Source organism: Pelodiscus sinensis, chromosome 11 (assembly GCF_049634645.1).
Source record: "Pelodiscus sinensis isolate JC-2024 chromosome 11, ASM4963464v1, whole genome shotgun sequence".
Taxonomy (NCBI): Eukaryota; Metazoa; Chordata; order Testudines; family Trionychidae; genus Pelodiscus; species Pelodiscus sinensis.
The window spans coordinates 25,834,202-25,851,361 of NC_134721.1; the positions used below are offsets into that span (position 1 = coordinate 25,834,202).

The following is a 17,160-nucleotide window of genomic DNA, read 5'->3' on the forward strand; positions in this document are numbered from 1 at the left end:
CAGCAGTGTAAAGAAGGTTGGGAACCACTGCTCTAAGCGATGCCAGCCAGTAGCTGCCGTGGGAAAGAGACTCAGTGTAACCGTACAGTGGGGTGAAGAGGCAGGCAGCCGGGTAAGACAATACATACTTTGGGCAGGGCTTGGAAGAGCTGCCCAATCTTCAAAATGGTCACTAAGATGAGAATTGAGGCAACGACCCCGGCCACCTGGAGGAGAGAGAGGACAGATCAGCCACAGAAGAGACTGACATGCACAGACATTTCCAGCTCCCATGCCGACACCGCCTGAACATAGTGTCTGATATTCAGAGCCACGGCGAGAGCATGCAGGGTGGAAAGGGGGTGCAGACGAGCTCATGCAGGAAGGCTTTTTGCCCCGTGATCCAGCACGTTGCCTTAGGCCCTTTCTAAAGTTCCCATCTGCTCTGCAAGTGCCAGAGCTTGTGACGGGCAGCCCCTGCTCTGCGGGTGGGAGTTATTTACGAGAACTGCCCCATTGCCCTCAGCTCTCTTCCCAGTGAAGCATCAGAAACAGCCCTTTAACTACTTGCATGGTCTGGCAGATGATCCAGCCCATGAACAATGGGGAAGTTTTGCCCAGTCACCATAGGTTAACACCATCCCTGGCTCTCCAGAGCCCCTTCCTGGGGTTTTCCCAGTCAGACCAGAGATAATAGGGAAGGTTCCTTGCCTCATGCTGGAATACTTCTCAGGGCTGAAATGAATAGGAACACCAGCTGCACAGACTCACCTGACTGTTCCCTCCAGTGCTCTCCTGCACCAGGGTCCGGGACATGGAGCCACTGATGCTGAAACACTGGAAAAAGCCGCCCATGAAATTACAAATCCCCATGGCTATCAGCTCCTGCAAGGGGCAAAGCAGGACAAGGGGTCAGGAACTGCATGGAGGAGCCAGCCTTTGCTTGGGCAGAGCAGAACAGAGCCCCTGAAGAGAGGGGCAGGCACTGCCTAGACTCAGATTCCTGGGGAATACAGGTGCTGATGACAAAAACAAGAATAAAAAAAGGGGAAAAGAAGCTGGAGGGTAGCATCCAGAGCGTATTAGGGTCCTCACCAATGTTTCCTTTAAGCTGAGTGTTGGGGTGGCCACCAAGGAGAGATTCAAATACTGCCCGACTGAAGCCAGCAGCATGTGTTTCTATTGGTGGTGCACGTCTGTACATGCCTCAGTGCACATAACAAAATTTATTCCATGCATGGATGGAAAAAATGGGAGAGAACACTGTTCCTCACCTGGTTACTGTTCACCTTGTAGCCGTGTTTCAGGGCAAAGATCTTGCCCAGGGAGATGCAGATGGCATAGCTGACCACGGCAATGGCAAAGGCATTGCCCACCATCTGCCCAAAGTAGCTGGGGTTGGGAGCCACTGGTGGTTTCATCCTGCAGCCAAGAGAAGGGAAACCTTGCTGGAAAGGACGTTGCCCTCAGGGACGACAGCCCAGCCTCCTGGCACCGCCCCACCCCACAATCCCCAATCCCGTGGAGGCTGCAGCCGAAAAGCTGTGCCATTCCCTGCCCATAATAAAATGCCGGCTACTGAGCCCGGGCGGTGCTTTCACTCACCCACTGGGGATGTCGCCCACAACAGCAATCCCAAACTTGGCCTTCAGGCCGGCTCCATAGGAGATCCCCGTGGAAACGATGATCTGAAAAGAAGGGACAGTGCGAAGCAAAGAATATCCCTGCCACACAGCTCCCCTCCCTCCCCCCCACAAGCCTGCTAGACAAGGGCAGAGGCCTGCAGGTCTGCTCAGGGCCCTCCTCAGAGGGGTCAATGAAAGGACCCAGCCTAGCTGGAAACGCCATAACTAAGTGCCTCCCTCAACCAAGGGAAGGGCCCCAGGGCCAAGATTCAACAGGCCACAAAACCCCCAGACTGGACCAGGAACAGCTTGCCACAAACCTGACCAGGTAAAGAGTTTAAGGAGGGGATGGGACAGAGACAGAGAGCAGAGGGGCCCTGCCAGCACCTGCCGCCCCCTGGGCAGCTCGATCTCCACGACCCATTGCACCCAGAGACAAGCAGGGGCCTCTCAAGTCTGGTTGAGGTTTTGTGCTGCAGAGGAGAAGGCTCTCTAGTAGGAACTGAACTCATTACACACCGCCAGCAAACACTGCTAGCCTGGGCTAGATTTAACCCGGGAACCTGCAGATGGAAAGCCACAGGGCTGCCCCTCTGGGCTCTGAATGCAGTTGTCACCCCCAGAGCCAGAGGAATTGCTGGCTGAGACACCAAAACACGGTGAAGCCACAAATCTGCCAGCAAAAACTGCTCTCCTTCCACCACAGGCTTTCAAACTGTTTGTACTGGTCCACACGGCAAGGCTCTGGGGCTACGTCTACACTGCGGCCTTTTGCCAGCAGAGAGTATGCTAATGAAGTGCTCATTAGCATTTGTCACGCTGTCATTTCCATATTTTGTGCTGATGCTTTTTGCGCAAGAGGTTTTTGCGCAAAAACAAGCCATGTAGATGGGTCCGTTTTGCACAAAAAAACCCTTTTGTGCAAGATCCTGAACACCTTTTTTGAGGCATAAGGATTTTGAGCAGGAGTTTTTTGTGCAAAACGGAACCGTCTACACTGCTTATTTTTGCGCAAAAACCTCTTGCGCAAAAAGCATTGGCGGAGAATATGCTAATGACAGCATGACAAATGCTAATGAGTGCTTCATTAGCATACTCTCTGCCTGTAAAAGGCTGCAGTGTAGACATAGCCTAGGTGTGGCCTCCCTTTACACACTGGAAATGGAGGGGGGATTAATATAATTTAATGGGGGCTCAGGACTGTCAGTACCACAGAGCTGGCAGCATGCAACCCCCATGTGACCACCTTGCAACCCCCTGAGGGGCCATGACCCCCAGTTTGAGAACCCCTGCCTTGGACAATCCCAGGGAAGTCTCAGCTAGAGAGAGCTCCCTCCCTGGCCAGCCCCAGCACACACCCGCTGGGGAATGCATTCTAGGAAAACTGAGGCTTGCCTCTGGAACACCAGAGATGAGACAAGGCCAAAAGCTGACCATCTTCGGGCCCCGCTGCCTGACCTACCCGAGTGTCAAAACTTCCCAGCCACACCGGAGGAGACGAAGCACTAACACGAGGGAGGAAGGGACAGGCATTAAACAACAACCTGTGCAGGCATCTAGCAAATGGCTGAGCCCCTGCTTTGTGGCGCCTCCCACGTGTGGACACCCCACGGGGCTGAGTGCTCCAGGGGCTGTGCTGTCCATGACACCCCCTCCTTACCGTGATGAGTTCAATGGGGATGGGCATGGGGAGCTTGGAGGAGAGCTTGGCACTGAGCATCTTGACAGCCACGATGGTGGCCATGGCAATCAGGCTTGTGACCAGGGTGCCCACGTTGGTCTGGGGCAGCTTGCTGCAGATCTCAGTGAAGGCCTACAGGGAGAGGGGGAGAGGAGACCATGGCTCCGGATCTGTTCAGGAGGCAGAGGCCTGGAGTGGAGGATCCATGCACTAGATACATCCCCTGGAACCAGAGAGCATCAGCATGTGCCCACATGCATGTCTGGGCACCGGCTGAGCTATTGCTGGGGCAGGAATCCTGTCCTCTCCACGTATGTTTGGCAGCTTGAACAGATGGGCTGGTGGAGCCTGGGGTGGCCAAGCACTAGCGCAATACAGGAGATAATACTGATGCAGATTGCATGCCTGTCCATAGGGTGCCACACTGCCCATGTCCCAAAGAAAAGCAGCCCAAGAAAACCCCTCACGGCTTGACCCCAGTGAACACTCAGGGAGTGCTCCTTCCAGGGAATCCCAGACCCATCCCCACACATACAGTCCCCATGAGCCCTGGTCTGACCCAGCATAGCCCCCACTAGCAAACGCTGCTCCGCTGGGAAATCCCAGCCTGGTCTGACCCCACCACAGCCCTCATTACCAAACGCTGCTCCCCCGGGAAAGCAGTTGGACTGGATTCTGCCATGGATAAGAGTATTTAACAGAAAACATTAAAAATCCTGCAGGGCAGGTCCCCTGCTGGTGTTCATGGTAGGGAGGTAAGCGACTAATCGACTAGCTTATCGGCTAGTCAACACATTAGACGACTAGTCACTTCACCCCTCTTGCTGCCTCTATCACAAAGAGGCAGCAAGGCGGGGGGGGGGGGGGTAAAAGGAGTGGGTAAAAGGAGGGGGTCCTGGGGGAAGCTTTATTAAAAGCAAGTTCCCCCCCAGCTCCGTGGGGCATAGCTGTGGCGCTTCCTCTTCAAAATGTACAAGAACCCCAGCAGGGGCTCCCCTGCTGACCCCAGGCTGCACGCAGTGTGTCAATCTTTGAAATGTACAAGAGCCCCAGCAGGGGCTCCCCTGCTGATCCCAGGCTGCACGCAGTGTGTCAATCTTTGAAATGTACAAGAACCCCAGCAGGGGCTCCCCTGATGATCCCAGGCTGCACGCAATGTGTCAATCTTTGAAATGTACAAGAACCCCAGCAGGGGCTCCCCTGCTGACCCCAGGCTGCACGCAGTGTGTCAATCTTTGAAATGTACAAGAGCCCCCGCTGGAGCTCTTGTTCATTTCAAAGTGGAATGTGCGCTAGTCCTTATTGACTGATTGAATAGTCAATGGAAATCCCATCGACTATTCGATTAGTTAATGAATCGATAGTTAACATCCCCAGTTCATGGCCATAGTTCCACTGAAGTCAATGGACCCCACTGAAGCCCATGCAGCTATCACCATTGACAGCAGCTAAGGAGCTGAATGCGGTCCCTTTCCATGTCACATGGCATGTGGGTTGGGTCACAGATGAGAGTAAATACAGAATTTTGTCCCTATCAGATGTTCCTTTGTTTTCTGCATAGAACAAACTGAGCACACCCAAGCTCCTGATTCAGACAAATTCCCATAAAAGTCAACAAGGGTAAAACTGAGTGAGGGGCCCTAAGAATGCCTGCAGTCAGCAGTATATTTGTTACTGGGGATTCCCAGGGGTTCCCCAAACTGTGCGCAGCACTATTGGATGTGCTTGTCTGACAGCGCTTTCTAATGGGAGCTGTAGGATCAGGGCTAAGTCCCCCTCACTTCCACCTGCCCTAGCTGGCCTCTACTTACAGTGAACATGGATAGTGGCCCTGACTGCTCAGCCACCTCCACCCCAAAGACGTACTTCAGCTGGGAGGCCAGCACCTGGATGGCAGCCGCTGTGGTGTATCCCCGCACCAAGGGATCAGAGAGATAGGTGACCACAAATCCAAACTGCAGCAGCCCCAGAGCTATCTGGAAAGAGACCAGCAGGGAGAGTGATGGTTGGTAACCTCTCGTGGGTTTCTCCCCCAATGTTGTCTGGGGATGGTGGAGCGTAGCTAAAGATAAAGGTCACCGTGAGCAGAGCTACAAGACTGGGGGGACAGAACGACAACTACAAGGCTGCCTCCCTCTCAGTTTTCTTGAGGAACAAATAAAACACTTGCATTTTCGCCCAGCACCTCTTCGCTTGCCCTGTGAGCTCAGTGGAGCACAACCTGGACAGACCAACCCAGGGCAGCCCAGCTGAAGGACTGTGGTGTGTGCCCCAGGCAGGCTATGCAGCACAAGGAGGGGAGGGTGGCACAGAGACATCTCTAGCACTTGTCCAGGTGGCTGTTTGGGGTAGCACCCTTTGGGAAGGGTGGGGGACAATGCAGAGGTCAGTTGTGTTGGGCAGAACCCGGGCTCCCCAGTTCCCTGGCTGTAGGCACTGAGTGCACCGTAGAAGAATGGAGAGCGGAGATCTCATTTCACACCCTGTGCTGACTGGCCTAGCCACAAGCAAAGCGCGGGTCAGCCTCAGGGAGGGCCAGCGGCCCCAGTCTTGCTCTGGGAAGGGCTCACAAACATTACCAGGGGCTTGCAGTGAGCCCAGCCTCTGGACTGGTGTCAGGATGAACCCTCATGAAGTCAGGGCCCAGTCACTGGGAGACAGGATGTGCAGCAGGGCTGATTTTGGTGCTGGGGGAATACGTGCGAGGGGGTGGGGGCGAGGGGGAGAGGGATGGGAGCAGCTGAGCCTATAGGAGGAAGACAGAGCAGGGAGTGTGAGCCCAGCTGCACAGGGGAAAGAGCTGCCACCCCCCTCAGATTCACTGTGTGTTTCAGGGACGTCAGGCCTGGACGGAGGGTTGGATGGCCCAGCCCTTTCAGCCTGGCATCTGTCAGCGTCCCAGGGTGCGTTAACCCCCAGCCCAGTGAACATGATCTCTTCCCACCCACCAGCCTCTGGAAACAACCCAGCCAGGATCCTGGCCCAATCCCCAGCCTGGCCCAGAGCACCCTGCCCACCTGGAAGATGCCCACCAGGATGGTGAGTGTAGCCACCAGTTCCACCCTGGCGCTGTCTCTCCTCGTCTCGTTGAGGACTGTCTCATTCGTGCCATTGACTGGATCCAGGAAGTTGCTGTTGGGCATCAGCGAGGCTGTCACGCTGCCGATCATGATGGAGATGACAGCAAAGGGGCCTGCAGGGAGGGACACGGGGTGAGGTCATGGGAGCTGCCAGTTCAAGCCTGTGCACTGGCAGATGATTTGTAGCGGAGACCTGCCCACTCTGTATCCTCTTGCGAGCAGGGTCAGACCCAGAGTGCTTCTGCTTATCACCCATTTGGGGCTCCCTGCTGCAGCCAGCACAGCTACCCAGCTGCTCATGTCTGTATCTGCCTCCCGGGGTCACTCTGAGTGCTCGGCTAGGGACGTGCAAGAATCCCCCACAGGGGCGCATGGCTGCCGGTCAGCAACAGCTGAGTGTTGTTGGTGTGCGCCGAGAGAGCCTGGGCACATGCACCTCCAACCCTGGGTGTGGGGAGAATCTGGCCAGTCCCATGACACCGGAAAGCAGGTGGGCCCGAGTCTGAGCCGTGTGCATGGGATGGGGGGTGGTGCCTGTGATGTTACTGGATTTTTGAGATGAACATGCAAAACACTGTTGCAGCCACTGTGCTGTGTTTGCCCCAAATTTTACAAAGTGGGCCAAGCAAGGTGTCTGTTGGGAGCTTACGCTTTGCTGAGTTTGTGTATACGATTCATAGGCAGGTATGATGTTTGCATTTGAAGTGATACCTATTGGCTCTGCTCTGCTGTTTCATGCAGGATGGGCTGACATAAAGGGAGCTTTCTGGGAGGAGGAAGCATCCTCAGGCAGCAGTTTGTAAGCAGCTTGTGGTACCTGAGGGTTACTGCAGTGAGTTGTTGAAGCTGGCTCGTGGTGGCCTGTTCACAGGGTATCTGAGTGTAAGCAAAGCCTGTGACAGGCTGCATAAAATTTCTGCTGAGTCAACATGTTCAGGCCAGTGAGAGAGTAGTGCAGGAGCTGGGAGCTGTGCCAGAAGTGAAAAGGGTTAAGGGGGCCCACCCCTGCAGCCTCTGCCTATCATTGGGGAGGCCTTTGCTAGAGAGCCTGTGGAAACTGTGGGGTCATTCCCAAAGCCTCCCAAAAATGGGAAGAAATACATCCACGTGCTAGCAGATTTTGCCACCAGCTGTCCTGAAGCTGCAGCACTCTCTAATGTGGAGGCAGAGACAGTGGCAATGGTTTTGTTTGCTATTTTTAGCGGAGTGAGTTTCCCCAAAGAAATTCTGTCTGACCCTGCATCTAATTTCATGTTGGGAATTGTGTGGGTGTAAAGCACCTGAAGGCTGCTCCCTACCACCCACAAATTAATGGGAATTCACCCTGATTTGACCTCTCAGTGGTACCCCCACCCTGTTATATTACAGTTCCTGCTTTTCATCCTCCACGCTCCTGGCTCTAGATGTTTCTCTTTCCTTGGTGGTGCAGGAGTGCAAGGTCCTAACAGCCCCCTGCTCTGAGCACCCCCTGTTCACCCACAGGCCCCCTATCCTGGGCAAATCTGGCTCACCCCAGTCACCCAACTGCCTGCTCACCCACGGAGATGTGCCTAGATGTTCCAAACAGGAAGTACAGGAAGACAGGATAGAAGGATGAATAGAGGCCAGTCACGGGAGGTACCCCTGCCAGAAGCGCATAAGCCAAACCTAGAAACAGCAGCAAAGGCAAAAGAGTTACAGGAAGCCCCCCCATTCCCAGACCACCCCACCCAGCTCCCTGCCCTCCCCTCATTTCCATACACCCACAATTCTCTGCTCTCCATTTCCATATACAGCTACCCAGCTTCCTGATCTTCCCCACACATCTGAACACCAAACCCGCCCCACTCTCCACCCTCCCCTGCACACAAGCACACACACACTCCCAGCTGTCTGCCTGCCCACACACACCCATCCCTAAGGCTACGGTTGCACTGTAGACTTCTTCCAGAAAAGCTTATGCAAAAGAAGCATAACGTGGAATATCACCGCGCTTCATTTGCATAATTAATTAGCAGCTGCTTTTGTGCAAGAGGCTTTTGCACAAAAAGGAGCTGTGTAGATGGCTCCTTTTTGCGCAAAAACCCCCTCTTGTGCAAGAGCCATTCTTCCTCATGTTTTCAGGAAGAACGGCTCTTGCGCAAGAGGGGTTTTTGCGCAAAAAGGAGCCGTTTACACAGCTTCTTCTTCCGCAAAAGCCTTCTGCGCAAAAGCAGCTGCTAATTAATTATGCAGATGAAGCAAGGCAATATTCCATGCCACACTTCATTTGCATAAGCTTTTCCAGAAGAAGGCTACAGTGTAGCTGTAGCCTAAATGTATAGCCAACTCAGCATGCACAGCAGGTTACAGCCTTTGGCCCAAGGTGACAGGGATGGGGGATGACTGGCTGTGTCCCAGAGGAACAGGTTTGCAGGCATTCCCATAGCAGAGGTGTGGGTACTTACCCTGAGGGAGGTGCATGATGCCCACACTGAACCCCGAGATGATATCACCGAAGAGCCAGTCTCTGACCGGGTACCGGGGCAACCAGCTCAGGATCGGTAGGAACCGGAACAGAAGGGCCTTGGCAACAGCACATGAGCACCTAGAGGGGGTGGGGGAGCTAGGTCTGAGGGCTCTAGGCTGCACTAGGGCCCTACGGAGTCAGGAGGGCTGGAGCAAGGAGATCCATGCCTGGGCAGAGTCCTCCTATTCCCTCACTAAATGTGCTGAATGCGCTATGACATGAGCTCAAGTCCATCTCAATCACCCCCCTGCAGGACCCTGGGACTCCCCAAACACCCCTCTCTGACAGGCCCCTTCAGTAGGAGCTGGCGAACCAAACTGCAGCTTTAGAAGCACCTTGCCAAGCTGACGTACTGTGGTGGCAAAGGCCCGTGCAGGGTACTGGCCCAGGGCATCACTGGCCTTCCTGGCCCCGAGGCCAGCATGAAGTGGGAGCACAGCCGGCACACAGCACTCTCCACCTGGCTGGCACTTGGCTGCCTGTGGAGTCAAGGAGTAACAGGCCTGGCAGCACCAGAGAGCAAGGGCCAAAGAGCGAGCATGGCGTGGGTCCATCCCACCCCAAGGGCCGGTGCTTTTACACCCTTCCCCCTGCTCTGGCCCCAGCGTTGGGGCCTGGTACTGGGCAGTCCCAAGCACAGTGCTCTGTCCTGCGGAAAAGAGCCATTTTGGCCCCAGGCCCTGGCATTTGGAGACTGGGAGTTTGGCCAGGCAAAGGCAAAACGGGGTTGGAAAACCTCTATCAGCAACCCATAGGGCAGCGCCACTGCCCTTCTTGCACCACTTCCCCCTCTCCAGCCCTACACTTCGCACCAGTGATGGGGAGCTGTACAAAGTCCCCTCCTACCTTGCGTCCCGGAGCCTGCTGCAGAGAGAGGGCTGCGGAGCCCGGGTTCTTGGTGCAATTTCTTCAAGCTCAGCCTCGCTCAGCACCTTGCTGTCTGCCTGGGACGCCCAGGGGCGGTGCTGCAGCTCGCTCTGCTCCATCACCATGGCACCAACCCCACCTGCACCCGGGTGCGTCCTTCAGGCTGAGTTGAGAAGGGAAGATGGGCTGAGTGCTGGCAATGCTACTGCCCCACGGAGGATGCCCGTGTCCTGCCACCACTGCTTGGAGGCCAGTTCAACCAGTTCAACCTAGAGTCCCTCTGGCCCAGCTCTCGGTCACTGGAGCTCCTTGGGGAGCTGTTCCTGGCTCCACCAGCCCATTGCCAGAGTCTAAAGCCGCTGAGAGATCCAGCGGGTTCGAGTGACCTTGCGCACACCCACAGTTAGACTCTCACCAAGGAGCCAAGAATAGGCCCAGCCATGGGGGCAGGAGAGAGCCGGGGCTCAGTGGGGTGCAGGGATCTCAGCAGTGTTGGGGGCCGCCCACTGTGGCATAGCGATGCCTGTGTTTGGGCTGGGGGTGATCCCTACTGGCGGGTATCTGTAGCACTGCCCAGCAGGACAGCTGCCTGAGGCACATAGGCAAGGACCACAACTTGTCCAACAGGTTGATGGCAGGGAGGGAGACAATAGGAAAGAGGTGGAGACCTACACCAGGGTTGGGGGGAAGGGGCAGTGGCTGTCGGGGAAGCATGGAGAGAACAGGATAAGCTGGGGGCTAGGGGTGATAGACCCCTAACCCAAGGGGTCTGCACTATCCTGGCCCCAAATCCTGTAACCACACCACGTCTATGCTGTGCTGTATCCTGGAGAAGCAATAAACCCCTTTATTCTACTGCTGGCGGAATCTGTTCTTGCTGCTACGGGGGTGCAGGATTTGAGGGAACCCGACTGCGTTGTCACACCCACCATGGAGCCTGCTGACTGGGAAGGACACCAGCAGGTGCACTCACTTTGGGGGCACTGGGGCAGGGCATTCAGGAGCAGAACTTCTCCCTTGGAGCTGCCCTTGGCCAGCTGCAGTGGAGATGTGCGCAGGGCCCTGCCTCTTCTAACTGACACCCCCTGTACCTTATGATCGGGAGCACAAGGCGCCAGGATGAGGGCGAAGGGAAGAGCTCCCTGCCCCTCCTGTAGCTCTACTAGAATCTGGGCCCAAGGCCCCACATCTCACGCCCGTGGGACACTGCAAAGCAGGGCCTGGGCTGCACAGCTCCACATCACTGCAGGGCTCCAGGCAGCAGCCGGGGGGTTTTCCAGTCCAGCCAGCCACACCTGTCCCATCCCACCCAATGCTCATGACCTCACAGCTGGAAATGATTGTACCATCCTAGGGCCTGGCGATGGTGGGCTGCATCCTGGCTTCGGGGCAGGCCCTACACTCCCTGTCCCCTTTCCAGCCCCTGGCATGGGGCAGACCCAGGGGCTGGAGGGGGCCGGATCAGTGCACTACGTATTGCAGCTCTTCCGGTCCGTTGGGGATCACTGCACCCTGAGTGCGAGGGCAACCAGCCCAGCGGCTGCTCTGTAGTCTATGCCAGAGACAATCAGTCACCGCTGAGTAGCTGGGAACAGGCGCCCCGTTCCGCTTCCTGCAGGCGGCCTGGCGCCACGGGCCAGAGCCCTGCTCAGCCTGCACCTGCAGACTTTGCACTTTTCACATGAGGGGTTTTTGTTCTCAGCAGGCGTAACAGGCTTTCTAGGCTAAACTGGCAGCCATTGGTTGGTTCCCCATACATGCCATCCCCTCCCCTCAGACACATGTATACAGCTGTGTCCCTATGCACCCCCACGCCCGCCCTCTGACAGACTCATATGTACTGTGTCCCAATACCCATGGCTCCCCCGTCCCTCAGACATGCATGTACAGCTGTGATCCTACACCCTGCGCCCTCAGCTTCACACAGGCACAGCTGCCCCCACCCTGGACACTCTCATATACTCCTGTGTGCCTGTACCCTCCCTCAACATTCACACATACAGCTGTGTGCCGGTACCCTCCCCCCACCACTCACCTGTACAGCTGTGTGCCGGTACCCTCTCCCCACCACTCACCTGTACAGCTGTGTGCCGGTACCCTCCCCCCACCACTCACCTGTACAGCTGCGTGCCTGTATCCTCCCCCCACCACTCACCTGTACAGCTGTGTGCCGGTACCCTTCCCATGCCTCCCTCTCTGTTTGTACTGATATACAATTGGGTGCACATGCCTGTGTAACCCTCACACCTAGTGGGTTTGGTTCACGGTCCCATGTAGTAGCACTGAGACCACTCCAGCGAGAGAGAAGGACGAATGCGAGCCAGCTGGCTTTATAGCTCAAGCTGTAGAAACTCCTACACTGAGGTCCAACAGGCCCAGGTTTGACTCTGCCTGCCAGTGGTTACACCTGTGCACCCCCAGCCTCTCTCCAGTCAGAATTAGCAGGGGTTTTTAATTGCCATGCGTTCCGTGCTGATGAAAGGGGCCAGAGCGGCAACCCCAGAGCCTCCATTTCAGCAGGCTGAGCCTGGTTTCCCTGGCGGGGTCACAGGAGGCTCATCTTGCCATTGCTAAGCTGCGGCTGCAGGGCAATGGGAGGCGCTATCGTTCAAGCAGCAGGGCCTGCTCCAGAGAGTGACCATGTCTCTTGGCCCAGGGTGCAAGCGGCTGCACCATCTCACACAGGCCAGGACCTCAGCTAGATGGCAGCTGTTCACTCAGGGTATGTCTACACTACCCCGCTAGTTCGAACTAGCGGGGTAATGTATGCATACCGCACTTGCTAATGAAGCCCGGGATTTGAATTTCCCGGGCTTCATTAGCATAAGCGGGGAGCCGCCATTTTTAAATCCCCGCTGCTTCGAACCCCGTGTAGCGCGGCTACACGGGGCTCGAACTAGGTAGTTCGGACTAGGGTCCTATTCCGAACTACCGTTACTCCTCGTGAAACGAGGAGTACCGGTAGTTCGGAATAGGCACCCTAGTCCGAACTACCTAGTTCGAGCCCCGTGTAGCCGCGCTACACGGGGTTCGAAGCAGCGGGGATTTAAAAATGGCGGCTCCCCGCTTATGCTAATGAAGCCCGGGAAATTCAAATCCCGGGCTTCATTAGCAAGTGCGGTATGCATACATTACCCTCCTAGTTCGAACTAGGAGGGTAGTGTAGACATACCCTCAGAGGGCAGGGCCAGGCCTAGTCCCAGGCCGGCCCCAGTGGAATGAGGCAGAGCCCATGTGGCTATGCGAATGGCAAGGCCTTGCCCAGCTCCTCTCTTCGCTCCGAGGCCTCACAAGATCCTGCGCAGCAGCCAACAGGCTCAGGCCTTCGACTCCCTGCTCGGAGTCCAGCGCTCCGGCCACCGCTGAGAGCTCGGCCTTGGCAGCTCCCCAGGGGCCTGTCAGCCTGGGGCATGCAGGGCTCACACTGATGTGCTCCAATAGCAGGGCAGCTGCTCCTGTGTGGGCCAGATCCTGGGCTATGAAACCCAGCGGGGGAGGGAGGGCTCGCGGCGCCTGAGTGGGGACAGCGATGCTATTTCCAGTGCAGCAGGGCGAGCGCCCAGCCTTTATTTAAGGGACATCCCTGCCCAGGTGGCGGCAGGGCTGCTTGTGGCGGGATATCCACCACTGCCAGTGGGCCACAGTGCAGCCCTGAGTGCAGCATAATGTGCTGTGGCTGCCCTCAGACAGCCCCCCAGCAAGCTGTCCGCTGGGTGCGTGGAGCCAGGAGCCCCCCATGCAGCCACCAGGCTCTCTGCTTTCACACCAGCATCCCAGGGGAGGCAGCTGCAGCAGGACATGGTGGGGACACTTCCCTTCGGAGCCCTTGGCTCCTCGCCGCGTCTGGGCTGATCAGGGAAGTGGGCTCAGCCAGCCTTACTCAGGGGCAGCCTCGGCCCTGTGGGACTTGTGCTCAGCACCTGCTGGCAGGTCTACACTGCAGAACCCTCCTGCGACAGCAAGCCTCAGCGGCCAGGTCTGTAAACTGGGGCTCCCATAGGGTGAGCCCCTTTGGGGAATAGAAATAAGGGGAAACCACGTGGGGGGGGCAAGGGGCTGTTTTCAGGGAGCTCTGAGGGAAACCCCTTTTCCCTCAGCACATCGTATGTTTTCCTCACGTGTGCGTTCCCACGGCGCTCTAGTACACAGCACAGTCCTCACACGCTTCCAAGTCTTGTTCAGAGTGATGCAGGAGATCCCTTAAAATTCAGGACAGGTGGCCACCCTAGGCTCTCAATGCAGCTGGCCCTGCTGGGCTCTGAGAGCCCTTCCCCCCGCCGGGTTTCAGGGCCCAGGCAGCAGCTCCAGCGGGAATGGCTGCGCTGCTATTTTAGGCTGGAGGACTCACAGGCTGCCCTGTCCCCAGGATTCGGGGCATAGCCTGAATAAGTGCGAATGGGCGACCCACGTCCATTAGCGCTAATGGGACAGCCTGCCCCCATGGCTGGGGCTTAGCCCTAGGGACGGCTCTGCACACACTCAGCTCAGCCCCTTGGGGGACACAGTGAAGCTGAGGCCCAGGCAGAGCTGTTCCTAGTCCTATGCCAAGATGGCTGGAGTAATTCCCCTGCTGGGTGAGGTGCTGCTCTGCTCCCTGGCTGGCTGCAGCTCTCCCCCTCTCCGGGAGGAGACTCTCCCGCGATCGCTGGTGCTTACCTGGCGTGGGGGTGCGAGCTGCTGTGCCCGGCAGCCCTCCAGCAGTGTGCGCTCTCCTCCCCGCTATTAATACTTGACTGTGATCTTTGAGACACCACTCCCTCCTCCCACCTGCCTCCGCCGGCCAAGAGGGTGCCACAGCCTCGTGTGTCAATAGGCTTAAAGTGGCAAACCCTGACAGCACAGTTGCCCCTGGATGGGCAAGCAGGCCTCAGGGAGACTAGCACAGAGGCCATCTACAGGGGGATGCCTCCTGGAAATCCCTTCCCACACTGCACACCCTCCCACACCTCTATGGCCCCGCCGCCCAGCCACCTCAAGAGAGCTTGGGTGGAGATTTCTGAAGCTTCCAATGAGGCACCTCAACCAGCCACAGCACGGCACTGCTGAGCACAGCCCTGTGCTTCTGGGATAGGGTGACCAGACATCTGGTTCTTAGAGGCTTTGTTTTATCTACGCTACTGTACTCGGCCTCCCTCCAAAAAAAGTGTCTGGATTTTTCACACTTGCTAGCTGGTCACCCTACCCCCGCTGGCGGGCTGGGTGAGGCCTCAGGCTCAGGGTGAACTGTTCCTGTCCATCTTGTCAGACCCTGCCAGTCACTGAGCCCGGGGATGGCCCAGTGCCCCTTCCAGAGCGCCTGGCGGAGAAAGAACCCTCCCTATTCATCTATGAGGAGGAGCAGAGGCTGGTAGAAGTCCCAGGAGCTTCCTGCAGAGGGCGCCCTCAGTCTAGGGCAAGTAGTCCAGTTAGAGCCATGAGAACCGCTCCCAGTGGGTGAGCATCTGGGGCAGCAGGAACCATGGAGAATGTGTTGGGTCTCACCAAGAGACCCCTGGCACCAGTCCTCTCCCATCTCTCAGGCAGACAGATCCCAAACTAGGGCTTTGTAGGTCACAGCCAATGCCCCTAGCCCGAGAGGGGCACTGTTGTGCTCTGTATTGGCAACAGTTTGGCTTCAAACAGCCCCCTAACCTTGCAGGCCTTGATCCTGCTAACAGCTTATCCCGCATGCCCCTGACTTCTCTCCTTTTGTGTCTCCCGCCCTGCCAGCTCCACTCCCTGTCACATCCTCAAGCAACTCTGCACCTTTTCCCATGTGTTTCTTGGTGTAAATCCTTCCTGAAGCCCCACTCCTGACAGGCAGCCCCATCCCATTTGCAGCCTCCTCCTGGGCACTGCCCCCATATGCACCACCAAGAAGTGCCTCTCAGCTTTTCACAGCCAGGCCCCTTGATCTTCCAGCACCCCACGTGGCCACTCAGAGGCAACCCATGCCCAGTGGGGGAGGGAAAACAGGGAGAGAGAGAGAGTGAGGACATCCAGCTTCAGCAATTCAAATTTTGAGAAGCACACGACCCATCAGGGCAGAGCTGGGGGGGGGTGACCCGTTACCCCCTCCACACATGCACACGTAACCTGTGGTACCAACCTATGGTGCCACAGCCATCTCGGGCTCAGCCGAAGTAACCTCGGATGGCTCTAGAACACCCGTGCCTGAACCCACAGGCCACTGAGCTCCTAGGGCAATACACATTGGCACAGGTGGGAGCTTACCTGAGTGTTCTAGGGGGCCAGCTGTCCCCAGTGGCCTATTCTATATGCACTCACATGTGCTCAGAGGCAGGAGTTCCCTTATCTTGTTCTAAAGTGCCCCGTGAGGCTCCTGGGCTGCGTCTAGACTGGCAAGTTTTTCTGCAAAAGCAGCTGGTTTTGCAGAAAAACTTGCCAGCTGTCTACACTGGCGGCTTGAATTTCTGCAAGAACACTGACGATCTCATGTAAGAGAGAGATTTAAATCCCGGGCTTCATGTGCAGCCCCGGTTGCCCTCATTTGCCTACCTCGCTTGAATTAATGAGCTAGTGTAGACATACCCTCGGGTCGCTTCCACCACACCTGGGCTGCTCTTCAATCCTCTCCTGCCCTGCCCGAGAGCCAGCCCTTCTCACTGGGCATTCATCCTCCAGGGGCGCATCCAGCACTGCCCCATGTCCATTAACCTCTCACCACAGGCAGGTTGGAAAATAGGCCAAGTCTGGCCTGGCCCGGCCCAGCTCTGTTCTACCCCACCCGTCAGCTGGTCTCTACCAGCACAGAAACTACTTCCTCCCCTCGCCCATTTCTTCCCACTTCAGCTCTGGCTCAGCCAGTCCCGTGCTGCCTTCCGCCCTCTCTAGCCCTGGCTCTCCAGCCTGCAGAGTTCACCACCAGTCCTTCTACTCCTCTCCTGCCTTCAGCCTTCCCCCTAGAATTGCCTCACTTGCTAAGGCTCCCTGATCCTTGATAGGCCCAGGTGCTGCCCTGCCTTCTCTATTGGCTCACCTGGGAGCACCTGCTCTGGCACAGGGGTGCTGGATCTGCTTTTGAGAAAGGGGCCAGCCACCCTGGCCAGGGCCTAGTTGTACACTAGCCAGGAGGCAGCAAGCCTGGATTGAAATACACCAGGAGGCCTCGGGAGAGGGGAGCTCAGAACTTTGTTTGGCCTTATGCCTGGAAGTTTCCTTGCATGACATGCTCTTCCCTTAAAGATTAATTTTTAATTCCGGGAGGGTTGGCAACCCTTCAGCACCTGGAAAACTGACTTTAGAGCTCACAACTTTTAGAGACTGTTTAACCCCTAATTTTCCTCCCCACTTCCCAGATTGTACCTGGGGTGACTGCTGGCTTCCCAGGGTTACCCTGAAGGACCGTGAAGAGGCGACTCCAACTCCAGCTAGCAAAGGGTGCTCTGAGAAAGGCCCTGTTTTCAGTAATAAAGGCAAGGCGGTGTCTAATCAAGGGGT

The 17,160-nt window shown here is 56.6% G+C and overlaps 1 protein-coding gene across 5 annotated transcripts in view; it reads right to left on the reverse strand.

The window, feature by feature from the left end:
• The window catches only part of SLC26A6 (solute carrier family 26 member 6), a 29,187-nt gene extending 14,670 nt beyond the window's left edge, over positions 1–14,517 (reverse strand). For 4 of the 5 annotated variants that reach the window (XM_075938839.1, XM_075938837.1, XM_075938838.1 and 1 more), the window contains exons 1-11: positions 14,377–14,517; positions 9,700–9,883; positions 8,792–8,931; positions 7,902–8,012; positions 6,303–6,478; positions 5,097–5,261; positions 3,265–3,417; positions 1,585–1,667; positions 1,254–1,401; positions 751–864; positions 129–206 (exon numbers count right to left, since the gene is read on the reverse strand). In XM_075938839.1, coding sequence (XP_075794954.1) covers positions 129–206; positions 751–864; positions 1,254–1,401; positions 1,585–1,667; positions 3,265–3,417; positions 5,097–5,261; positions 6,303–6,478; positions 7,902–8,012; positions 8,792–8,931; positions 9,700–9,845 — 1,314 coding nt within the window. In that variant the 5' untranslated portion in view covers positions 9,846–9,883; positions 14,377–14,517. The remainder of the gene's footprint in view (positions 1–128; positions 207–750; positions 865–1,253; positions 1,402–1,584; positions 1,668–3,264; positions 3,418–5,096; positions 5,262–6,302; positions 6,479–7,901; positions 8,013–8,791; positions 8,932–9,699; positions 9,884–14,376) is intronic. The other variant, XM_075938836.1, reaches the window with a different exon arrangement.
• Positions 14,518–17,160: the final 2,643 nt, after the last annotated feature.